Source organism: Strix aluco, chromosome 16 (genome assembly GCF_031877795.1).
Source record: "Strix aluco isolate bStrAlu1 chromosome 16, bStrAlu1.hap1, whole genome shotgun sequence".
Classification (NCBI taxonomy): Eukaryota; Metazoa; Chordata; class Aves; order Strigiformes; family Strigidae; genus Strix; species Strix aluco.
Window position 1 is genome coordinate 15614983 of NC_133946.1, and position 26142 is coordinate 15641124.

At 37.1% G+C, this 26142-nt stretch overlaps 1 protein-coding gene across 1 annotated transcript in view; it reads left to right on the top strand.

Moving 5' to 3' along the window:
• OTOG (otogelin) overlaps window positions 1-26142 on the top strand; it is a 106461-nt gene that overhangs the window by 16177 nt on the left and 64142 nt on the right. Inside the window, exons 9-23 of the mRNA XM_074841775.1 lie at window positions 158-288; window positions 1117-1223; window positions 2071-2180; window positions 3010-3135; window positions 4183-4291; window positions 5131-5177; window positions 6036-6181; window positions 13028-13160; window positions 14160-14337; window positions 16132-16256; window positions 17679-17891; window positions 19477-19642; window positions 20162-20236; window positions 24054-24097; window positions 25207-25360. Coding sequence (XP_074697876.1) covers window positions 158-288; window positions 1117-1223; window positions 2071-2180; window positions 3010-3135; window positions 4183-4291; window positions 5131-5177; window positions 6036-6181; window positions 13028-13160; window positions 14160-14337; window positions 16132-16256; window positions 17679-17891; window positions 19477-19642; window positions 20162-20236; window positions 24054-24097; window positions 25207-25360 — 1864 coding nt within the window. The remainder of the gene's footprint in view (window positions 1-157; window positions 289-1116; window positions 1224-2070; window positions 2181-3009; window positions 3136-4182; window positions 4292-5130; window positions 5178-6035; window positions 6182-13027; window positions 13161-14159; window positions 14338-16131; window positions 16257-17678; window positions 17892-19476; window positions 19643-20161; window positions 20237-24053; window positions 24098-25206; window positions 25361-26142) is intronic.

Below are 26142 nucleotides of genomic sequence, written 5' to 3' on the forward strand. Positions count from 1 at the left end.
TTCAGACTAACAGCTGATTCATTTACTTGTAGGAAGGGTTTGCTGCTCTCTGCTTAATGTGATGTTTTGATTATTGAGATGTTTCTCTGGGAAATCCTATAGAAATGTTGCTGTTCTTCCAAGTCACTGTGTGATTATGTGTGTGTGTCTTGTTTAGGAAAACTGACAGATGATGTAACAGAATTTGTAGAGAGCTGGCAGGAAAATCCTCCACAAGGAACACCCAGTTGGGATAAATCTCTTCTCAATGAACCACCCTGCCTGACACAAAGCCATGAATCTCTACAGGTTTGGATCAACACAAAAGGATTATTACGACAGTTAGTGATTCTAATTAGAGCGAGAATTTGACTTAATGCTCTGAAGGAGACTAGAAGTAGTCTCAGCTCTTCTTTGGAGGGGTGGATTAAAATGGGTGCTGCAGCAGAGCTTCCTTGTCCCCTCCTTTCCCCCTCCCCTTTTCTTCTGTATGAGTTTATAATTTAATTCTTGATCCTTTCAAATGTTCTATTGTCTGCATAGCAGCCAATAGAAGTGTTTGAATCTGAGGCTAAACAAGTGACAAGTTGTAGAGTAGGGGTGTGTTCTAGAGCTGGTACCTATCCCTTCCCTTAAGAAGGATAGAAGGAAGCAGTTAAGACAAAATCAGAATGAGAGCACAGTTAATTTGCCAGTGTTTTTAAAAAACGCATTATTGTTACTTTTGTCCAGTTTTTCCTTTTAAGTATTATTTTCAAAATATAACCCTGAAATGAAGTGCTTTGAAACTAAAGCTGGTGCCAGGCACGTTTTATTTCTGTTGCCTTTTACTGTGTAATTTAAGTAAAATGAAGGCTATTACAGCTTGTCTGGCTTTAGCTGCAACATGGTCTATGCAGGGATATGAAGGGATATGTTTTACTATCATTAGTATGACCCTGGATAAAAGATTCAATGTTATGAATACTCTGGCATGGAGAGCGATAATGTTACTAGCCACTGCTTCCAGCTGACAAGAGGAAAGTGATTCCTAGTCCCAGACTGAGATGTCTGTTCTGATTTTCCATAGTACTCTATTCTGCTTAGGTTTTAATTTTGCAAAACTTCTCTTCACAAGAGCTATCTCATTCATTTCAGAGGGCATATGCTCTGTGTAATATCCTGTTACAACCCCCGTTTGAACAATGTCATGAATATGTGAGTCCTCTTCCTTTTATGGCAAGCTGCACCAATGATCTTTGCATGTAAGTGAATGGTTTGGGGTAATTCCAAAGCTATTATAACAAACATTGTCCTTCTATCATGAGAAGGAATTCTAAATGTTAACAGAACTAATGTGTGTCTTTTTCTGCATATCAGGTTTTATCTAACATGCTTTTATCTTGCTTTTCTCATTTGTTCTAGTTTTACTGCCAGGAATTTCTGTTCCTGGGTTTTCTTAGTATAATGATGACCAAAATCATGCCCGGATATTTTCATAATTTGTTAGTGTACCTTCTATAAGGCATTTGTTTTGATTCTGAGTGTGCAACTTCTTTAGTATTTCTAACCTTAATGAAAAGTGATAGTGAATAGTTGAGTTTGGCATCCACAAGCTATATGTTAATCCAATGAAAAGTGGAATTTGATTACTATTTAAATTTATGCTATTGGTTCACTGCCTGCAATGTTCCTTGTCCAAGGAGTTTTGACTAGTTCAACTGGTAGGACAAAAGAAGATAATTTCCATTTCTTGCACCTTAGTGACTCACTGGTGGAAATCTTACACTTTCTTCTTGTGAGTTTTCTGAAGGACGTTATTCCTTTTGTAAAAATAAAGATTTTTATTCAAGTCTGTTTATATTGCTATATCTCTGGCTGTCATGGATTTATTCAAGAAATTATCATCAGGTCTCAAATTGCTGACTTGTCTTCAAGTGTGCGGCAGAATGTCTTATCCATCAAAGACTTTTAACCTAGCCAAACACAGTTCTTTGGAACAGTGTTAGATTCAGACAATGTGGTTGTATGCAATGCAGGAGCATTCATGAGGTTACGATTGCATGTTTGAACATAGGTAGAAAATAATATGTCAATTTTTATTTGTGTAAGGTCAGCAGTTGATGATGCAACTTGGTGTCGAGCATTAACGGAATATGCCAGAGCATGTGCCCATGCAGGAAAGCCACTTCGTGGATGGCGAATGCACTTTCAGCAGTGTGGTATGCAGATGCTTTTGTACTTGGAAATGCTGCTTAGTAGATGTATTTTGAAAAGAGTGCTTCATCCTTTTACTTCTTGGTCCTTCCTCCCATTTTGAACTCATAGTTCCCAATGAAAGCATAACTATGGACTCACTTCAAGGCTACATAAATGTAATGGAACTTCTTTTTTTATATGTGTAACTTGTACTGAATATATTTAAGGCACTAAGCTTACTAGAATGTGTTTTAAGAACCATCTTACTAAAACATCAAAGATTTTTTTAAGACAAATAACCATTTGTTTTTTCACAGAGCTACTCTTTCAAATATTGTCAAAGTCTTCATGGCTTTCTGATACATAAAATGTGTCATGAGTATTAAGAATAAATTTGGATTGCACTTATGTAAGTTTTCATCTTTGAAGTCATAGAAAGTAAGTTTGAAAGAGACTGTCTAATTTGTCCTTCTGTCTGGAACACAGGACCAAAACTGCTTTGTCATTCATGACAGATGATTTCCCTTGTGGTTCCAAAAATGTGTGTTAATGGATGCTCTACCACTTCCTATGCTGGTCTGAGCATCTAAATAGCTCTGTTGTCGGAAAGTTTCCCTGAATCTCCCTTGGTGTAATTTAAGATTATTCCTTCTCAATGCACCTTTAATGGACAGAATAGGAATAAATGTTTATTTTGTGTGTGTTATGGAAGCCGTTGTTTCATTGTTCTAGACACCAGATACTCAACTGACTTACCAAAAAGTAAATATCTTGAAAAACATGTGCAATCTATTTAAGCCCTGGGGCAGTAGCACAATACCTTTTCATTTCTCTACCTGTTGCTGTTTTTAGTGATTACCTGTGCTGAGCCCTTGACCTACAATGAATGCATCAACTGTTGCCCTGTTTCTTGTCATCAACAATCACACTGCATTGACAGTGAGCTTCCTTGCATTGATGGATGCTACTGTCCAGATGGTAGGTTTTGCTTCTCAAATACCTATTATTGATTCCATATAATTTTTAGTTTGTTCTCCCCCGAGATTACATACCTATATTGTCTGGCTAGATTAACGCACTTACAGGAGCTCTTTATAAATGCAGTGCCAACAGAGTGTGGATGAATGACCCTGTTTTCCTTGTAACTGACAAGAGCCTTTTCCTCCCTCTAACAAGTGGGTATAGGTTTCAGCACAGATCCAGATTCTAGCTGTAGAGCTTCACAATTTGAATCAAAAATGGGGTTTGCTCTGTTGTTGACAGGGCAGGCATCCTCTGGATGCTGGCGATTGCTACTTGGGATTTGGTGGGGTTTTTTGGTTGTTTTGTTGGGGTTTTTGGTGTGGTGTTTGTTTTTTTGTTGTTTGTTTTTTGCTGGTTTGTTTGTTTTCCTGAAGAATGTCTGCAAGGTCAGGTGCTCAGGAGAGCTCAGAAATATGACATGACTAAAACTCATTCATATGGTCAGCAACAGGTTTTGATACTGAGATTCTTACACTGTTCTATGGTTCTGGCAAGTGAGGTATTTACTGATGCAGCCTATAGCTAAACTTTACCCTTATTACCAAAATATACTTTGATGTCCCGTTTTCCATTTATTACTGGCTTCTTTTGGGTACATAATTCTACCTAAAAGAAGACAGAAAAAAAATATGCCTTAAAACATAGAGGCAAAGATTTGTAAAGGTGTCAAAAAAGAAGCCAAAGGTAATCAAAGCAGCACACTTTGGTGGTTGTGTGGCTTAGGGTTTTTTGTGTGGGTGGTTCCTCCCCCTCTCCCACAGTATTAAATACTTGATATTCATACTATTTTTAGTGTACCTCAAGCAATTTAGGGACTTGTTCCATGTAATATAATTTATTTCATATAATTCAAATGCATGCTTGTTCTGCAAAATTGACTACCAATAGTCTAGAGTTTTATAATCATAAATGACCATTTGTGTTGTTCTTGGGTATACTAGTTTGTACAAATGGCTGATGGAGCAATGATACTTCACTTTTTCCTTGTTTTATTTCTTCTAGGCTTAATTTATGAAAATGAAATGTGTGTCAAGCCTATGGACTGTCCTTGTGACTACCATGGAAATTTCTTTGAAATGGGCTCAGTGGTTTATGAGGAATGTAATAACTGGTTAGTAATTTTTATTTTTATGCTTAATCCTTTCATGGTCATGAGAGACAACTTTAAGGCCTATTTCTCTTAAATTGAATATAGTTGGTAAGTCTTCACTGTTTCTACATACAAAAACTTTTTCAATATATGTTTTGCAATGAAGGGAAAGATAAAAGAAACTATAGAGCTGTTAATGTGGGAGAAGAGCAAATGACAGATATTGCAGAGAATACTGTAATGTTTAGTACTCTTTTCACCTTCAACTCTGCCTCAAATTAAAATGAATCTAGAACTCAAAATCTTAACAGGAGAATTACTCTGACTTTGTCTCCTGTTTGTGTTGTCTCACTTGGTCACAAAGAGCCTAATGTCATTATGATGCTGAGCTGCTATTTTTGGAATTTCTAAATTAATTTTATGCATTGGAAAGAAAAGTTTTCAGGAAGAAATAATGCTTTTTATTGGATCATCTTAATTGAAGGAAACGGATGACCTTGCAGATGTACAACTTTTTTTCACAACAGTTCTATTTTTTTAAAGTGAGAAGATTCAAATTGCTTGTTTTTATTCTTCTCAGTTTTAATAATCCCTAACTTTTATAATGGTTATCGAGTAGCTAAAAAGAGAGAGAAGCATTACTGGATGTATGGATGAAATTTCACCTGACCATATTCTCATGACAAGCTCCTGCCACAGCTCCCAGGCATTCTAGTGACTATGGTGACCCTTCTATGATGCTCAAGACACTTGGTGCTAGTTTCATAGAGAAGGAATCCAGGAAGAACTACTGAGGGGCAGCCGTATATACTCCACCCAAAAAAAGAAAAAAGTATGAAACTTTTTTGTTTTTATTTTAGCACTTGCATTGGAGGAAAGTGGATTTGTACAAATCTTACATGTCCAGGTATGTGAAAGTCATGAATAGTTTTTGAATAACTGAATTTTTACTTGGGGTAAAAACTTATTGTTAGATCTTAATGTGATATTTCACTATATAATTTGTGGTTTTATTTCTACCTACATATAAATGCATCAACTCACACAGTAGATTAAAATGGTCTGAATAGCAGACATCTGCCTTTCAGCTTAGGCAGTAATGTGCCTCCCTGTACATCAACAAAATGTCTCTGGTAGATGGCACCACCTGGTCATTCTTGTCATTCAACTAAATTTCCTCTGCAATCTTCACTTGACTGACTTATGGCAAGAGGACTTTTTTTTTCCCCACAGTATTGCTGGACAGCGGTACAGCATCTAGGTATTGTACAAATATCAGTTAGTGATTTTCACAACATGCCTGTGGAATGAGGGGCATTATTCTCACTTCACAGCTAGGCAGCTTAACTACAGACACTAAGGTCAGAAGGATTTTGCTTGTTAAAGGTACTCATGGCCTCGTGGGTTTTATAGCTGCCAGTAGATTCAAGTACTGGTCTCAGAGTTACCAGTTAACTGTTGTAGTCCTTAATGTTTCTGCAAATTGGATTTAGAGACACAAATCAAATACCCAGAATGTAAGTATCACACATATTATTGCCTCCCTTTGGGGGGAAAAATTGTTTAGGTATCCTAGCCTGGCATCAGGTAGGAAGTCCATCACAAAAGCAAGTTGAGTTCCTAATCGTGTTCCTAGTACCTGGTTATAACAGGAATGCAATTTCATAAATTATAGTATGTGTCAGAGTCTATGTACTTCACAGCAGTAATAATTGTTGAGAGTACACTGTTTTTTCTACTTACTTAAATACCTTATGTTTGTCAGCTGAATGCTCAGTTTCGGGAGACATTCATTTCATGACCTTTGATGGGCGCAAATACACTTTCCAAGCTACCTGCCAATATATTCTAGCAAAAAGCCGTACATCTGAAGCATTTACCATATCCTTGCAAAATGCTCCTTGTGGACAGGTAAGGCTTAGAACCTTCTTGTAATGTTTATATCCTGAAGGGTTTATTAACTAGGGGGTCAGGGAGTATTAAAACCAATGAAAGCTACTTGCAGTTGAATAAATTAAAATTAATCAGGAGGAACAATTTTCCTTAATGATGAAATAGTTGAACAACAGTGCAGAGGAAGTCTGTACATAAATTCTCAGGTTTGCTTGTGATAAATAGGATAGATTATGTGAGCGTTCTGATTCAGTGTTCACTGAGGTCATTCAGTAGCACATGGGGGTTTGTGCAGCAAACCCTGGGTGATGACTTGTGTTCTTGAGCTTCCTGAGTACCTCTCTGCGAATTTGCAGCCAACACAAAATAACCCTACTGGTCTTCACTGCTCGAAGAAAGAGTGGTTTGGGGGTCTTTTTGTGCCTTGAATATATATTTCTTTCAGCTTTGTTCTTGCAGCTTGAAATTCACTTTTAGTTACATTGATATGAAACACTGGATAGCTTTTGGGACAGCTCTCGCATTTGGGTGTATGTATGCATCTGTGTTGCTGTTGTAAAGTTGGTATCCTGTTCAACTGACTTCAGCCAAACATACATGTGCATATATTTAGCTCATACTACAGGTGCTCCTACTTTAGAGTTGAAAGTTTCTGATAGTGTACACAGAAGTGACTAAGGATTTAATCTGCTTTGACCAAGACCCGTTCTCTTTCCTCTGTGTATTTGGATTTCTAACCTGTATTATAATGTTGTGTGGGTGAGGTATAGAACACTGGTAGGATTTTTCACTATAGCATTTCATTCTTACTACAATCTTGATAGGCCTTGTGATTCTGAGGAAGTTAAGGCAAGTTAGAATAGCTCTTAAACACACATTGGTGGTGGGAGAAGTGTAGTTGAGCTGTTGTCTGGAGTCAGGCTTTTCTCACTGACTTTGGGTTCTACATATGCACGTAAGGGCAGAATTTGGCCCACATTTGCATTAGAGTCATAATGCTACTGTGGATGCCTATTTACTATGCTGCTGGATTTGCTGTAGGAGCAAGATGTTAAACTTTGTGTCTTGGCGAGATTTATGATCTGTCTCCAGTGGTCTTGTGTAATGATTTTTACCTGGGACCATTTGTTAGTTTGTATATAGTGTATATAGACTCTTTGCTGTGTTTCTGGATCATCTACTATATATACTATATGTATCTATCTACTAGATACTGGAAGTGTATATAGACTTAAATATTACTCTTTTTGCTGAATTTCTAGACCATCTACTAGGTTAGGGCCAAATTTTAGTTCTTGGTGTGATGAGCTTCCATATTGCAGTTACGTTCTTTGCTTAAAATCAGATTTAGCACCATTGCTTTTTACTTCTGTGGAGGTAACTACTTATACTTCATTATAGTAGTTTTCTTTTGTGTTCTAAATAAACACATGATTTTATAAGTCCTTTTACACTAACCATTGCATTTATTCTTCTCTGCAGCTTATATTGTTCATGCATTTGATATTTCCTTGGGAAGAAAAATGGTCATATAACTTGTCATGCCACACTTGCCAAAGGCATATTTCAGTAAAGTATTTTTGTCTTTGTGCACTAAAACCTACTTCTCTGTATGAAGACCCTTAAGCAGACAGGTGTCATATTAAAGCAGAGTTGACAAGTTTATAATAATAGAAATGCTTTATTTGCAATCCGGGTAAGGGATGGGAGGCTGAGTGCATGGACCCCTTCTTATCTCAGTAATAAAAGTTGAGGGGTAAGAAGAATAGCTGAACTGGATCGAGACCAAATATATTTTCCAACTAGATGATCCTTAAGTACATGTTCCACTATCTCTTCTATGGTTTCTAGGAGAAGTTATCAGAACATGAGGTGAGGCATGTGACAGGGCATAAAAGGTACCAGTGTGGAAAAAGTGGATTCTGGTGTTGTGAATACAACCACTTTATTACACTCTAATAGCCTCTAGCTCCTTGATGTAGAAGAGTTACAGTGGGGGCTGTGAAATGACATCTTGGTGAGGACATGCACATCAAAAAAAAAAAAAACTTCTAGGCTTTAATCTCTGTGTGCACCATTGGGGTTGAGAAGAATCTGGTGATCCTGCTAGTATTTCCTGTTAATAGGAAGACTGAGACAGTTTCAAGATGTAATATATCTGATTGTTGCTACAATTCCCTATTTCAAGTGTATATTTGATTTAGCTTATTCAGATGTTAATGATTTTAGCTGGCTTCATTCTGTGCTAACCTCGGGATCCTGAGGAGTCAATTAAGTCAGTGTCATCATCTGATAGAAAAAAAAAGAGTAGCTGTGAAACAAAATATAAACATAGGCATAACTATGTTGTCAGCAGCATAATATTCTCAGAACTTTGCAGAGTCCAAGAAGCTTGAGAAAGGTGGTTGTATGTGGAAGCTGTGTCCCATACTACGGGGTTGAAGATAAGCAAAGGGGATCCCCAAAGAAATGCTCTAGGCAACTTTTTTATCAAAATTTGAGACATGTTTGACTTCTTGCAGAAGGCCACAGTGAGATATCTTTCAGCCTGACCTGTTGAAAAGCCCGTCAATGGACAATAGAAGTCTGAAGCAAATATCTGCTATGGTAATGTGCAGGATATGTATTGTGGATCTCATTCCCTTCTGTGTCACAGAACACTTATCTCTGTGCAAAACAGACAGAAATGTGCCTTTTGATTTATTTGTTGTGGTGATACTTTCGTTGGGGGAAATGATAATCAAATTAGTTAGCTTTCTGCAGCACTCATGAGACTGCAAAGAGCCTTGCAGTAATTCTTGCATCTTCTTCATCCTGACTTAGGGACTTTGCTTAATTTGTCTCTGTGTCCAAGTGGTTTGTAGGTGGAAAAACAGATTCTCTTGACTTGTACTACATGTTGGGCTTCGTATTTCGTCCAGTCTTTAACAAAGATAGCCTTATTAGTCCCTAATAAGTAAGACTCTACAGAGGTTGGAGTGAAGCATTCCGGACATTAACAGCTGGGTAGATGATCACAGACTTATGTGGTGTGTTCCAGAGGCTACATGCTGCTAATTTAATTACCAATGTGCAAGCAGTGAGAGAGTAGGTGGTGAGAGAGTAGTAAGAACAGTTTGTGTAAGGCAAGACTGTGGGGCTTCAGTGCAGCTATTCAACTGTCTGACTATCAACTAGCTGGTACCTCTTGGCAGAAGAGCTGCTTTACAGTTCCCAAGACACCATCCATTATCTTGTTCCCATTTATGAAAATTAATGAATTGAAATGGAAAGCTAAAAGATTTGTAGTGCAGAATCTCATATTTCTTGATGGTTTGAAATTTTATGTGCTTTTTTTTTTTAAAAAAAAAAGTATCAGTCCCATCTCATTCAATCAGATTAAAAAATGTGGAAAGAAAATACCTGGGGAGATTATAGTTTGCTGAATCACAAAGAATCCAGTCATCTAGAGCCTTAGAGCTGGTGACATAAGCAGTCATCAGGCAACAAGTTATTTCAAAACGATGTGAAATTTTGTTTAAGCACTTTTTGGAAGGAGAATCAGTCAAGTGATCAGCACGACTTAACCTTATCTGAGTTTCAGGTGACAACCTCACTGGCTTTGTAGTTTGTATGATGAGAAGATCTTCTGAATACAGATTTTTTTTTTCTAAATGTCTAGTGAGAGAAATGGCTGTTCCTGTGAAAACACCTGCTGAAAGTTGGCAGGGGCAGTGCTGTGAAAGAAACAGTTCATTGGAACAGAGAAGAATTGTCAGCCAGAATTTCTCCTTTAGTTTCAGCATGAAGGGATAGTAAAGCTTTTGTCAATATTGTGTAGTAATGTATATACTATGGAGGGTTGTTCTCTTGGCTCTGGTCTGCTATGCACACCAGCTGGTATTCTTTTATTTTCAGCTTCTTAAAAGGTCAATAAAATTGTCACTTTATAGCCACTGTTGCTGAATGATATTCACAGAAACCTAATTTCTTAGTAAAGAGGCAAGACAACAAGGTAAGCTACAGGAGCATGGCTTCACAATGCACATGTCTGTCTTCACTCTCAGTCCAGGAGAGCTGGTTGAGCTGATGAAAGATCTCCAGTTATTTTCATAATTTGCTATTTATAAGTTTCATTTTATCATTTCAACTGTTGGTAAAGATCACTGTTGCACTATTATTTGGGGATAGGAAAATTCTGAATGTAGTTTGTAATCTTTACACACCACTGTGTACTTGTGTGTCCATGGTGCTTGAAGGAATGATAGGTGATTTGCTCTGTGCTAGTTCAGCATCTGTCAAAGCCGCACGGTAGTGTTCAGAGATCCGTGCAGCTCTAGTCATTGTATTCAACAAGTTGGGCAACATTTGCCCTGTATTACATAAGTCTCAGTAAAAGTCAGAGTTGGATAAAAGTGTATATCTTTGAACTGAACATCCTAATCTGTTTGCACTGTGAATGGTGCTATTCACAGTATAATTTTGCTGTTAGTGCGACTGTCCAAAGGCAGGGGTATTGTATCTAAATCTTGTTCAGGGCTGTTTTCAGCACTGAAGATGCTTAACATTTTACTATTTCATCATCAGTTATGCCTTCTCTGTAGGCAGTGGGACTGAAAAGTGCAGCCTCCAACAGCTGTGCTGGACTGCAGCTCAGGGTCAGGTCTAATCAATGAGAAACTTCCTGCAGTAAGACGTAGGCTGCTCTTTAACCAAGTCATTTCAGATATGTCTGTGTATGTTTTGGTATATAAGATATTACAAGACATGAAAGATGCATAATGAGAGTAAAACGAGCAAATAGTGTGCCAAAAGTGACTAGACCCAATTTTTGTCGTTGTTCTTGAGTACCTTTTAAATGGTTACAAGGTATTGAGTAAAGGAGGCTGAATAGAAGAAAGAGCAGTTGGGTGCTTCCCCCTTTTCCTCTGTATATGTCAGGAAATAGACAGTCTCTTAACTTTATCCAGCTACACTAAGCCATTGTAAATAATCTGATGCCTCAGAAGCTATAGTGAAGAGATTTGAGTATAGCAGGAGTGGCAGAAACATAATTCCTTCCTAGAGCTAAGAGAAAATAGAAGGTAGACTGTGATTCTGATGTCTTTCAGCATGTATCAAGGTGAATTACAGGATGCTGACATGGTGAAGTTCAAGTCATCTCTCCATTAACCTTTGTGCCTGATTCTCTGTGATAGAACATTTTTCTTTTTAAAAAACCCTGCAGTGAACAAATTCATTCTGTTAAGAAAAATCTGGTAATCTTCTGTGATTAATAAGCATTCTTTTATGAGCGTTCTTTCTCTATTGGTGTTGAAAGCCAAAGTACCTGTAGTTATTCTGAAAGGTGGAAGTCCTGGCCTGGGAACTTTGGTAAGGAACTGACTAGTGTTCATTATCTATCTGGGTAGTTGCCACGTTATTTAGTACAGGTGTATTTGTTGCTGTGATATGTTGAAAACATTGAATATTCAATAGGTCTCATGCTTGTGCTGCTTTCCACCTGTGAGATACTGTGTCTAGTTGAAGACCACTACAGTAACATAAAACATGCAGGAATTAAGTAGTTTGGGATTTCATTTAGGTACCAACCAGTTTCAGGACTTGCTTGAGGACTTTTCTTAGGCTGTCTTGAAGGCTCTTCTGTCTGCTTGGGTTTCTTGATGTTGAAGTTTATAAAATGTTGGCCACGTGGACTTTCATGTCTTGTGTGAGAATCCAACTTGAAAAATAATTAAAGTTAAAACAAATGGCTGAAGGTTTAAAAACAATTCTGTCTGTATGTCAGCATAGGCCCTCAGCAATGAGTTCCTTAGACACTTGAAAATAATGAACCAGAATCATGAATGGAAAAATAATTCAGTCTACCGTAGAACAAGTGTAACTATAGTTGACTTCTGTTTTGATGAAAGCAGTTAACTTGAATTCAAATCTTGATATTTAAGTTGTTGTGAAATTTTCTTTTGTAGGCAATGTAGCTTCTTTATGTTGTGAAACTTTAGCATATGAGTCTCAATACTTGTTTTTTAGGATTTCAGTTGATTGTCAACATTACCAAAAGCAGTTAATTAAGTGCCACTGAAGAGGGTGGGTGTAGGTAAAGTAGATGAGGTTGATCTAGGATTTTTTTGAATATGTTTCATGCAGACTGAAACCCAGTATTCCTTTTCATGTTTTTTCTATATGATGTTTTGACTTGAGCTGAAGTGGTAATAAGAATAACCAATGGTGGTAACACTAAGCAAGTTGGGCCAGTTGGATGTTGTGATATTGTATGCTGACATGATGTTGCCTTTCTTTTATCAATATCCATCCAGGGAGCTTATGAAGATACTCCACAACTCCTCGCAGAAATAATGACCTTAAATGCTGTTCTAAATTATGATTCACAAGATGCTTCTGTTTTTCATTATTGTTTGCCTTAAAAAGAATTTTATATCTTAAATATGCTTTAAAAGGACCTGAGTATATCAGAACACTTTAAAGTACAAATTTGGTTTTCTGTGCACAGCTATGTGGATAATGCAGCCTTCTTTGTGAGCATTAACTCAGCCTCAGTGGGTATTTAATCAAGGGGGTCTCATGAATTGCAGGTATATTTGTACTAATCTATCTAAGAATTGTTTCTCTTTCCAGATCCCACCTTTGAGCTGTATTTGCATAATAGGTTAGCGTTATATTTAAACATACATGTGAAATCATTCAAAATACTAGTTTTCTTACTTAGCTTTAAGGCTGTATGTTTTGCAAGTCCACTCTGCTAATAAGCAAGATACAACTGAAAATTTTTAATTGCCACTAATTACAGCTTTACTTGTGCTCTTATTTAACATTCATACTACTTAATTATTTTTTTTTAATAATTTGTTTTGCTCTTACCTGTAGAACCAGGATGGATCATGTATCCAATCAATCAGCCTTATTCTTAAGCAGGACCCCAAGAGGCAAGTGACTCTGACTCATTCAGGAGATGTTTTGATATATGACCAATACAAAATTAACCTTCCTTATGCAGATGGTAAGGAATAATATATAAGCATATAACACCTATCAAACACTAAAGCAGTATTTTAATGGCATATTTGTATATTGTGATACTGTCAATATTGCTAACATACTGAAGTGGTATATTGTTAATATCAACATTGTTAATTTCATATGAAATATTTCACAAATTAAGTGCTGATATACTTTTTATGCTGCTGGTAGGAATTATACAGTAGCTGTAGTGGACTAGTGTCTCTTATGTTGAGATGGAGTATATTCTGTCTCTATCGAAAGTCCAAATGCCAAGCCTCACATTTACGAGGTTGGTTAGCTCTTTTCTGAGGGGAAATTATTTTCTCTGATTCTTGACTGAAAAATTTATTTTCTCTGTTTTTTGTAGGCAACTTGAGTAAATGTAATGGGAAAGAGCCCTCTTGCCTCTTACAGATAAGCTGCAGATTTTCAGACAAAAAAATTGTTTTTGTTTCTTTTTCTTTTTGCTTCAATGAGGTTTTTGAATCTTTCCCTTGGCAAGATATTACCAAGTTTTCTACATATGAATACGTGACTGTGTTCTGTGAGGTCCAGTGTTTACTTCAGTGTGAGCTTTTTATGCAAATCATTAGTACATTTGATGCCTGTGGGGCCTCGGCTCTTTGGGAATTTCCCCAAAAAAGGCTTTATTACAGGAAGGACATTGCTGGTGTTAGGATTAGGTTGTCTAAAATAAGTGGTCTGCAATGTTTGTATCTTTAAATTGATTTGCTTTTAGTTAATCTTTATGACTATTCCAGTGAACTCTGGATACATCTTTAAGAAGGGTACTGGCTGTCATAAGTTTTTTTTTTTCTTGATGTCTGAAAAGGTTACACCTTTTGTGAGAAATCAATGATGAGGGCAAAATAGGGCCTTAATAGGAAAAAAAGTAACTTACGTAAAAATAATATAAAAAACCCTAGTGAAATGACAAAATGCAAATAGCAAGCAGGTTTTCTTTTGTCTTTCAACAATCTCTGTTTTTACTCACCAGAGTTATTTGAAATACGGAAGCTCTCCTCTGTATTTCTTCAAGTAAAGACAAACATTGGATTACAGATACTGTATGACAGAGAAGGACTGAGGCTTTATCTTCAAGCTGATGGACGGTGGAAAGATGATACTGTGGGCCTTTGTGGAACCTTCAATGGAAATATGGAGGATGATTTTTTGTATGAATAGCTGCAAGATTTCTATTTGCCAGTATATGAATATCTACACTTAGAGTGGTAGATCAAGTGTGTACTGAAGCTGAATGGATAGATACCAAGAATAATTTTTTTGAAGTTTTGTGTTAGTAAGATAGATAGTAGGTTTTAGTTTGCTAACAGAGTCTGTAACTTCAACTATAGGATATCAAGTCAGGTTTTCCTTAAAATATTTTAATGTCAAAATACAGTGAAATATATATGACTCATAAGTGCTAGTTTATCTGAAAGGTTTTGTCCAAAATATGGAGTGGTCTATATAAGGGACTTTCTGCCTACCTGCAAGCCTCTTTATGTCTCTCCAGCTCCTGTTTTCTGCTGCAAGTTCTGATCTGCTCTCTCTGACAGAGCCTCCTTTGTTCAGTGTCTGCAGGCCAGCAACAGGAATTGGCTTCATTGTGATGCAGTGAAAAGTGGTCAGAGCTGCCTGAGCATCACAGTCAAGATTGCTATTTGTCCAGCTGCTTTGCTTGTTTCCTACAGATACTAAAGAGAATTGGCTTCGAGAAGACTGAGCAGCTTAATGGAAGTGAGAGAAAGAGAACGTGAATTTAGAGCACAACAGAAAATTTCTTTAACCAAGGGAAAAAAAGAGTAGGAGAACATTTTTCTTTTAAAACAGTTGGAATTTTTTAAATCAAAGCCCATAGAAAAATGGGAAAACTTTCCTTAATAGTTACCATTTAAAAACACACACAGAAGTATTCTAGTGAATTTTTGAACAATTTCTATCTTAAAGACTAAAAAGTAGTATTAGAATATCATTTGTAATGAGACTAGGAAATATATGGACAGGATCTCAATGAGGAGATATTTATGTAAAACTACTTAAAATACTTCCTTCTTTGAAGCAAGTAAGTTTTGTAGTGTATTTTTGATGACAGTCTTTGAACCTTTTTCTCAAATAAGTGACAAATTGTTCAATAGTTGATATTTGTGAAAAAAGCCCTTAAACTACAGGAAGTTATGAGTTGGGCTGAGACATGGCACTGAATATAATGTGCAAGCATCTTGTCTTGTACACAAAACTCCTGATCAACACGAGACTTGGGAGACTTGCCACAGGCAGTGGTGTCTTCTACAACGCTTCCACCACCAGCTACTTTACAAGAAGTAATACTACTGGTTGTATGCCTAATGCAGTCTTTTTCCTGGAGTGTAAGATCCTGTATTTAAACGCATGGTTGCAGTCATTCTCCCTATACAATATTAATGCACCTTGGTTGTTTTGATCAAAGTCTTTCTATCTTTCGGCTTCTGCTGTCCTGCTGCTTACCTAGGCTTTATGGATATCTATCCAATTGCTTTTGCAGTTATATCTCTGGATTGTTGAATTTCTCTTCCTTCCTCTTTCTTGCAGGGACTAGAGAGCCTGGGAAGTCAGCTTCCTAGGAACAGACAGGAAATTATAGGTAGAGGAGAGAGAAAAATGGATCAGATATCACTGAGGAGACAGAAGTATGAATAAGAGAGTACAGACTTTCAGGACTCCTTCTCTCTTGGGAAAATGGAACTTGTACTGTTTTGATCAGTCCTTCCTTACAGAGTATCTAATGGCTTTAGAGCAGATTTTCTCTTCCTTTTCTGGGCCTTTACCTGGAAAGAAAGAGAAGAGTCCTGAAACTTAAGAGGAGAGTGCCTGAGAATATGGAGTAGTGGAAGGGGAGTTTAAATCAGCTCTGCTTAAGGGGGTGGTAGAACTGAGACCATTCTGCAAATTCACTGTATCTTTTGTTACTGACTTCTGTTTTGTAAAAGATCTCCAGTTGGAGTAACTGAAAGCACACCAGAGCTGTTTGGAAACACGTGGAAAACTTCGCTGGCATGCATTGTTGTGCATGATAGCTCACAAATGGATCCATGTGATATTCATCTGCAGGCAGGTGGGCTGTGAAGGTCAACTGTTATTGACAAATGCATTTCTATTTATTAAATCTGTGTTGATTTTCCTAGTTGGATCAGGTGAAAAAATGAATACTTATAGGTAGCATTTGAGTTCAATCCCCTAACAAATCATGTAGTGTATTGTTTAAATATTTTCTGATACTTGCAGAGGCACTTGAAATACCCCCTTTTTATTTCTGGTGTGCAATTACAATGTGTAAAGCTAGACATGCATTAAAGTTTGGTAAAACATCTAATATTGGTGATGCTGCTACTTAAGATGGAGACTCAAAAGTATTGCAGTATTCATTTTTTAAAATACTGAATTTGATTTAGTGTCTGCTATGGAGGAGAATGAGTAGGAGAAAGCTACATATGCACTGCCAGCCTTTAGATTCAGCTGAAAGGGTACAGTTGGGGAATGATGCTAGTGGTGCTGCCATGAGGACCACAGGTGGTCACGAATTCATCCTTTAATAACGATGAACTTGGTAGATCATCAGTCATATCCATTTCACAGTTCCTACCATGTCTTGTCTTGGACTCTACACACTTTTAGGCAAGATACAGAGGTAAAAGATTGATTAAGGTTTTACCTGTAATTTCAGCAGTGCTAGGAAATCAGCACATGTCCTGCTATCTCATCATCCTGTCTTTTGAGTATTTATACAATTTGCAGCACTAACAAGCTGCATTCTTGCTAATGGTTTTGGATGTGAATGTAGAAAAAAGGGGCCTGTACAGGAAGTCAGAAATTTTGGAAAAGGAATTTTGAAGTCCTGGTTTGTGCATCTCTCATTTTGTGGGAAATAAATTTATCCCTTTCTGGGTATGCTAATATAGCATATTATTTCTTTTGACCATTATTGCACAATTACTTACTGCATTCAGAATTAAGATACTTAGGAGTGCTGTGTTTAGAGCTTCTTAAGTAAACTATTTGATAATGCTCATGTTCTCTTGTGCAATAATGTTATCCCAGGCTAGCAGCTCTGGGTGTGGTTGCAGCCTTACACAGCTGAAACAATGGGCAAAACAGATTAATCTTTAAAATACTGACCTGTTGAAGGTAGTTACTTGCAATGACTTAAATAGAAGAGAGATGTAATCCTGTATCTGAAACTAGCTAGTGCATAGCATCTGTTGCCTAACCCACATCCATGAATCAATTTAAAGATAGGCACTGTCTGCGTATTGTAAGGTTTTCCGAATACCTTAAAATCAATCACAGAACAAGTTCAAAACTGAGCAGCTAACTTATTTTCTGTCCTTGCATACAGTTTATAGATATCAAAGACAGAAAGATATATATGGTAAAAGTATATAACCATAATCAGTTGCATTGTATAGAAGTCACTTTTTATTCCGAGTATTTTTAAAACTCCCTCACTGAAACAGTGTTTAATCTGTTATTTGTATAGCCTCTTATGCAGCAGAAGCTTGTAGCATCCTTACGAAAGAACTTTTTGCTCCATGCTACCCCTATTTGAGTCCCGTTCCCTATTTTGAGCAGTGCAGAAGAGACACTTGCAAATGTGGACAGATTTGTTTTTGCTCTGCTCTGGCCCATTATGCTCATCATTGCCGAAGATTTGGAGTTGTGATAGATTTCAGAGGAGGTGTCCCAGACTGCGGTGAGTTGCCTTTCACTTCTAGTCTTAAATAATTACTGTTTGAGGACTTTAGATTGACAATCAGAAAATAGAAATAAATTAATATTCCAAATAAGAGGATTAATTCTAGCATGATCTTTTGTGTACAGGGCAAGGTTCTTTTTTTTTTGTCAAGACAGAATTAGTACCAATGTTGTTAGAGGATTGTTCCTTATAGCTGGCTTTCTTTAGTTTTGACTTCAGAAACAATGCAAAAATTTTTTGGTAGTTGGAGGGCTTCAAATGTATACAGAATTAAAAATGTCTGTATTTCATACGGCTTTGAATAGCTCATACCCATGCTGATATTATTGATGAACTGTGTAAACACATTTGTTCTTTTCCTCGTAGGTGCTAGGTTTATCTAATTCTTTAAATGAATGAGATGAAAAATGATGGTGATGTATTTACCAGTTTTAACTGGATTGTTGTTAACTTCTGGCTGACAATCTCTTTTAGCTTATTCTCTTACTGTCAGTGACACTGAAATACATGGAGTGCTGAAATAAATGTAGAGAATAAGTATTGTTAATATTTAATTTACAATTGAATGGAAGAGCATAAGTAGTGTAGAGATAGCCATAGGTGACATCTCTTACCTGCTCTATAACGCCACACAAGTTGAAGAGGGGGATAACAATATTAAATTCTTCAGTTTATATGAATTTTAGTGATACAGACGATGTTGATAGGATACATAGTCCCCTTACGTACATTTTTTTTTTTTTTAAATTATAGAATTGGAAACCCTATAAAACCTACCTAAACTGACACCCCTGATGTTTCAGTAGGTTTGGCTCCATAACCAAGGCTGAAAATCTTTTCTAAGGAGCATTCAAGAATTTAACATCTGGTAGTTTTCATTACACCATGTAATTATCCACACTGTAATGCATGATAAAGAGGATTTTGGAAAGTTGGTCCACCTTAATTATCTCAAGCTGGAGTACCTGTATGTGTATCTAAAAAGACTGGCTTGCTTGCAGTCTTTACGGCATGAATGGCTGTGTCCACTATGACTGAATGAATCATTTAAACCATTTAACTTACTTTGCTTTGTTAGAAAAAAGTATAGGTTTATTAAAATATATTTTAAAAGTCATGCTCGTAGGGTTTAAAATAGGTGAATCTCTTCAGTATTTCAAGAACTTAAGATTTTTATTGTTTTATTTAAGTAGGGCTTTATAGCACATAATTAAGATGGTATTGTGCAATGTCTGCAAAGTACACATATTCTATTTATTGCTTTTAATGTTTCCTTGAAGATGCTGTCCATTTCCCAAAGCCCATGCACAAGAGCCAAGTGTTTTCAGAGTTGGAGGGGGAAAAAAGCTTCAACTGTTTGGTTTCCCCAGTGTAAATCTGGATTACCTGTGCAGACTTCATTGTACTCAATATTACTGCGGATTTACATCTGTGTAGTTTACACAGCATAGTGCCAAGATAGCAATTTCAGTGGAATTTAATGTGATTGGGAATGAAAGAATAGAGATGTTTATCAGAAAACTGTTGGGAGGTACTTGAGTCTCTTGCGCTGTAATTTGAGAGATTTGTTTCAATTGGACAGCTCTTTCATGTGAAGATACAAAGGAGTACAGTACTTGTATATCTACCTGTGGCAGAACCTGCCAAGCACTGTCTGTGCCAGAGACATGCAGCAGTGATTGTGTTGAAGGCTGTGCTTGTCCCTCTGGAATGTATTTGAATTCCAAGACTAAACAATGTGTACAGAGGTAGGTAAAGTTGCAGTTCTAATGGTCACACTCACTATTTTAGACAATTACATTTGCATGTCACAGGGAAGACCTATAAACATGTAGGCTTGTAGATATTATTCATCTGTAAACTTGACAGGACTTTAGAATTATACCGAACCTGTATGTTGATCAAAACTAGTTCTTTTATAGTACTGATGCTCACCCAACATCACCAAAGCTGGTTTGTTATATATTGTCTGGTATCTGGCATACAAGAGATACAAAAGGTGTCTATTGTTGTGTAGAGGTTCTGCTTTGTTACCAGTTTGGTTTGGAATGTGCTTGAGTTATATGTCAGTATGTATCAGTAGTTACTGAGATCAATTTCTTGTATTTAAAAAAAACCCGAAACATGGCAACTCCACCCACCCACAAACCTCACCAAAACCAACAAAGCAACCATTTGAACTTTGAACAGCAATTAAGTCAATGGGAATTCTTTTTTTGCTTCAATTTGAGTTAATCACAGTTACATGTTTTTTTCCTCTACTCCAGAAATGAATGTCCTTGTTATTTTCAAGGAATTGACTATCCTCCTGGAGAAAATGTTATGACATCTTTGGGCAAATGGTAAGACACAAAACTGCTTTTTTTCCTCTGACTAAATAGTGTCTCTTTTAAGAGCTCTGTCAAATCATTCTGTCCAGCCTGTTGGGTCTTTGGTTGTTATTTTGGTGTTTTTATAGTGAAATGTACAAAGTAAACATACATCAGTTTTCTATGCATGTTTGGACAGAGCTTCTGCAGAACTTGGGTTTTTGGGCTGCTGTGTTTATAATCCAAGACACTGAATTTGAAAGTAGAGAGGAAAGCCACTATCATTCTGTAGATATGTAATAATGTGGAGAGCTCCAGAAAACCCCAGACACTTCCTGGCTGTCTGTTGAAGTCTGTTCACCTAGACCTTCATTGCTATTCTCCTTACCTATACCAGATGGTAAATCCATTTATGAAGAATTATTAAGAATCTGCGTTCTGCTAGTATAGAGTCAGTGTAAAAGAGCTGTGTGGCTTTATCAAGTAAGAAACAACACAAATAACTGTCAACTGCAGCCGAAGGTAAATAAGCATGGCCGTTACTGTTCCTTACTTTTAGCATTTGTTCTTGTCCTCTTGCTCTTCCATTTGCAGCATTATAGTCATGACATTAAAGAAGCATCCTTTTCAATAATCAGTTTTGTCTGGAAAAGGTTAAATAATGTGGACAAAGAGTTCTGTAAAAAAACCAAGCTTTTAGAATTCTTTTTCTTGAAGTAACGTTTGAGCTCTCGCTGCCTGTATCAGTTAATTAAAAGCACAGCACTTAATTAAAAGCAGAACAGACCAAATCATGTCTATGATAGGTCAGTGTAATACTTTTATATGGTCTGTACAACAAATGAGAGATTAATGTTGTCAGACACCTATTGCAATGGGGACACTGAGTAAAAACATACACTCATTCTCACTCTTGCCAGCAGACTAGTGGCCATAAATACTGATTGTTATACTCTGTCTTAATTGTCCAGTTAGGTTATCTTTACCTTAGGGCAGATTCCCAGGAGAGTACCAGGCAACCCATTCTGCATATGGGGCTGTGTGAAGGCTGGGTGCACTGTTGCCTGCCTTCCTGGATATTTTTGTTCGCAGGGCATGTGCTAGCATTGGCAGTCATGGGAAGGGGCTTCTCCTTCTAGATTCTTTGATTTATTTCCCTTCATCTTTCTCCTCAAGGGTCTAGTTTAGCTAATTATACTAAGCACTCTGGTGGATAGTTGGCTGAATGCGCAGTGATCATGTGATCATCCACAAATGCTTTTTTTAGAAATGACTACAGGTGAAAATCATCATTCTCTTGGTTTCAGTGGAGTTATTTGGGATCTGACAGCTTATGTTTCATGTGAATGTGTTAGTTAAAAATACATCTACTGGTTTATATCTGCTAGTCTTTAAGATAAAATAAGAGATCTGTATCTCCTATTCAGTCATGACTTTTGCTTGACATATTCTAACAAGGCTGTATACAGATCTGTTGAGAGGAAAGGCTTTTAAACATGGAGGTACAGACTGTCAGCTCCTCTGAATTACCTTGTGCAAAGTAATATATTAGGAATCATGTAGAACTATACGTGTGGATGAACTGGAAAAAAAAAATGTTTTTTATCTGTCCCTGTTAAGGGGGTATCAGTTCCCTTTGGTATTGCTTTGCCTGTTGTCTGAGTTATAGTGATGTCCTTGAGCTGGGACACTTCCTGCAGTGCTTGGGGTTACCTACACAACTCCTAACATGACAGAGGAGTGGATGTAGTGCATAGACAGTTTGGTTCTGAATCTGCTGTCTAGCAGTAGGTGTACTGGGGATGTCTTAGCCATTGCAAAAGAAAGGGAGAATAGTGCTGGAGTTCATGGGCTCAACCAGAACCTGAAATGAAGCCAGTGCTGCTACATATTTCCCTGACAATGAGTTGCTATCAGATCTGCTACCATTTCATAAAAGTACTAGACTATTTTGGCTGGAATTAGACAGGGGCAGCCAGTATTATGTTGTTCAGTGCTTCCCTGCATACAGTATCTTGTTAGGGTTGAGTTTTATGCAGTTGGCTTCTTTCTTTGCTGACCTGTTGTCTAGGGGGAACATGTCTATTCCTGTCTGTATAATATTTTACATATGTGAATGGGTATACATACTACAAGTGTTGTGATACACAAACTTACAATTTTTTTGAATCTTGATGAGCATAAAGTTGTTTGTTTTTTGGTTTTTTTTAGGTTCTGATTATGAGCTATAGTTCCAGTTGGTTCTGATAATAGTCACAGGAGGTTGCTGTTCCAGGTTCCTTTCATATTGCTGAAGCAAAATTAGTTTGAGACAGCATGAGGATAAAAATTAGCAACGGCATCACTGTTTCCTCTTGTGAGCCAAGAAGACAAAAATAATAGAAAGATTCATTTTGTTGTAAATGAGATAGAAATTCATGATATTGTGAGATGTTTTAAGATAGTTTGTTTATGATCCATGTTAGGAATGGTTGAGAGAAGACAAAGTTATCAATCTGCTGTTACGCAGTTTTGCTTGGGGAAAAGTAATTCCAGGTCAGAACAATAAATTGTTGCAATCACGATAGATTGTATTATATTCAACACTGGGGTTTTACCTTCAACTGTGGGATAACTTAAGAACTGCTGGTATCATCAAGATTTTCACATAAGCTAATAGCTTACTTTCCAACAGAGTTCTAAGCTGATTGCAAGGAAAATGGAGTATTTATAATAGTGTTAAGAATGTTCATATAAGAGTACATACCCAGAGCTTGCTATAACATATATGTATGTATGTTTAGGGTTTGGTTTTGGTTTCCAGCTATTGCTCATTGTATTTTGGTTTTAGATAATGATGATTCTGTGAGGTACAGGGCTCGGTTTATTCTTACTGCACTGATGTCTTTGGGACCATTATAGTGGTGTATTTCTGCATGTATTTTTATGTCAGCCCAGGCATCTTAACTCACAGTAACATTATGCAGAAAGTAAAAATTTAAAGCGTAATTAATATTCTTTAGGTGTTAAGGCAATGCACACTTTATCCACAGTTTTAATGTTCAGTGGAAACATTGATTTGCTGAATGGCTGAATACCAAATTAAAACAGACTCCAAAATAAATATAAAAATAAATATAGTTTATTATATACAATATAATAAAAGATAATAGTCTGCAATATAATAAGAGGAAACGATACTAGTTAGCGATGCATCAGTTCATTACTGCAAAGCATTATAGTGATTAAGGAAAGGATACATCACCAATTAACACCTTAATAACATAATCAGGTGCACACTTTGGCGGGGAAGCCCTGTTGCAGCTAGTGCCAGGAGTCTTTTGGTAACTGGGAAGGTCTTATGTGGTGTGTCCACCTGTAGGTGAGGCTTCTGACCCAGTCCCAGAGCTTTCCTGCCTTTATACTCAATAACAAACAACTTAGTGTTTGTAAGCTCTTGAATCTGGGCCAAATGCAGGTGTGCGCTGTCTCCGTAAGGTCCACACATGCCCGGGATGCTGGCCAGATGTCCGAGCGTGGTCGAGTTACTGTCATGACACAGATGCACACAATATATTATTGTCCGGACGGTCCTGCTCACATCCTGTTTGTACTGGATGGAAGGCCTGGGACAAATATCACCTGTTGAATGCAATTTATATTTGTCCTTGAGCTCACTGCTCAATTCAAGCAGTTACTTATTATATACTTGATTAAAGGCTTTTTCATAAGCAGTGATCAGTCATTGCTCAATAAACATTTATACCTATTTTTGTATTGATTCATACTGTATGCTTCATTATTAAACAAAAAATATTGAAATTTCAGATCTTCCTGCCTCTCATTGTTTCTTAATGTATTTTTATTGCAGCCATTGCAGGGATGGAATAATGAATTGTGATAACAACGTAATAGGTGAGTGAAGAGAGAGAGGGAAAAGATACTGCTATTCCAACAAATATGTATGTATCTTCCATCTCCATGGAACTCCTTATCTGTAGTAGAAGACTGTGCAATATGTACAAATTAATAACTTGCAGGAGGGCTCTGTAATTGTGGAATTATATATTTGTGTGATTGAAAGCAAGGCTGGTGCTAATGTAAACAAGCTTAGCTGCATGACAGACAGCAGAACTTCAGTTGAATAAGGGTTAGCTTCACCCCATGAAACATGGTTGTAGGAACTGAACACTGTCAGTAACTTTTCAGGTATTTTTTCTTTCCCCCCACAAACCTGAGTAACTGAAATGTTATATATTTTATAGATTATAATTATAATATATAATATAATATTTCTTTTGTCATGCTTAAGAAAAAATGTAACAAGTGCTTTTTCTGTTACAATATATTTTATGTCATTAAGTATTATGGTCTGTACTTTCTTATGATGCTCCTTTTACTTCAGTGAGAAAGACTTTTATTTGAGGTTTCAGTTCTAGAATTGCCAACTCTTTGGCCTTTAGCAGAAATCTGTTCCCCATGCACTTGAAGGTTGCAGTGATTTGACAATTACCCAGAACCTCTCTCCCTAATAAGTAAATAAACAAAACCCAGCAACCAATGAAAAACACTTTAAAACACTGCCACCACTTCAGGCATTTCTGTTGCACATGCACAGTATGCTCAGCGCAACACAATAGCAATTGTGCAATAGAGTTGTTTTGTTAGTCAGTGGCTCCAGCCTGGAAAGTCACATCCATCCCTCGGACCTTTTCTTGAAATATTTTTCTTTCTGTTTCTCGGTTGGTAGTACTTTGCATTTCTGTTTTGGAGGGCTGATTCCTGACTAACTGTTTATAAAGTCATGCCCCCTACTGAATGAATATATTCATTTCAGTATTTTGTATGAGACTTGTAGGGGTTCTATGAAGCCAACTATGCTCAGGAGAGACAGTCATTTGGATGTGTTACTGAATGTTACACTTTTGTGTTACATATTCTTACTCTAAATGTTTTGCACACCTTTATGGAATACAAGATTTCAGTTGTGAAGACTAATGTGTTTGTCAATTTTTTTCCCTCAGCACATGGCTGCCCAGTTGGACAGATTTACATTAACTGCAGTAATCCACAAGTTGACCCCGAACTCAGCAGAGAGAGAACTTGTGAGAATCAGTTGCTAAACCTCACTTTCTCAGCACACCTTCCTTGTGTTTCAGGTTGTGTCTGCCCACCTGGGTGAGTACAGACAGATTTGCATCTTTTGGTGCACAAACATAGGTGACTATCTTCAGTGGTGACTTGAGTCCTAAGAAAATTAATTTTTCTGAGGACATACCACATTTCTGCTTGGAGAATTTGAGGTGTCAAGGGGTGAGCATCCAACTTGTGAAGGCTTACCACACAGTGATATGGGCCACTGAAGGCATAAGAAGTGGTAAACCAAGAGACAGGTGGAGCCAAAGGTCTAATACCTCACAATAATAAAAACAAAATAACAGGAATATAGAAAGGATATTGACATGATTCAATCCAGTCCCTGTACTTCAGCAAAATTGTGTCTACCTAGATACTTTTTTTTCAGATATCTAACCTCTGTTGCAATGAGCGTTTTATGATCTTGCCAATTTGTTGTGGATCCTGATTTATGATCACTTAAAGCAACTTAACAGAGCTCAATGGCAAGGTTCACTCTATTACTTACTACATGAAGGAAACACACAGAGGAAAACCAAGCTAAAATTGATTTAGAATGATTTGCGCAGAGATTGGAGGTGCAAAAAGGTAAGGAAGACACTCCCATTGAGTCACGAGGTTCAAAATGGACCCCCTAAACTCCTGATGAAGCCTAGGTGCAGCTGGATCCAGACTTAGTCCTAGATTTGGTCAACAGTTTATGTCTAAAAGATTGTTTTTGATGAAAGGATTATGTGTGTACACCCAATTCTTTATGTCACTTAGCTAAGACTTCAAAGTTTCATCGTGCTTATTCCCAGTTCACTTACTTCCCATCTGGACAT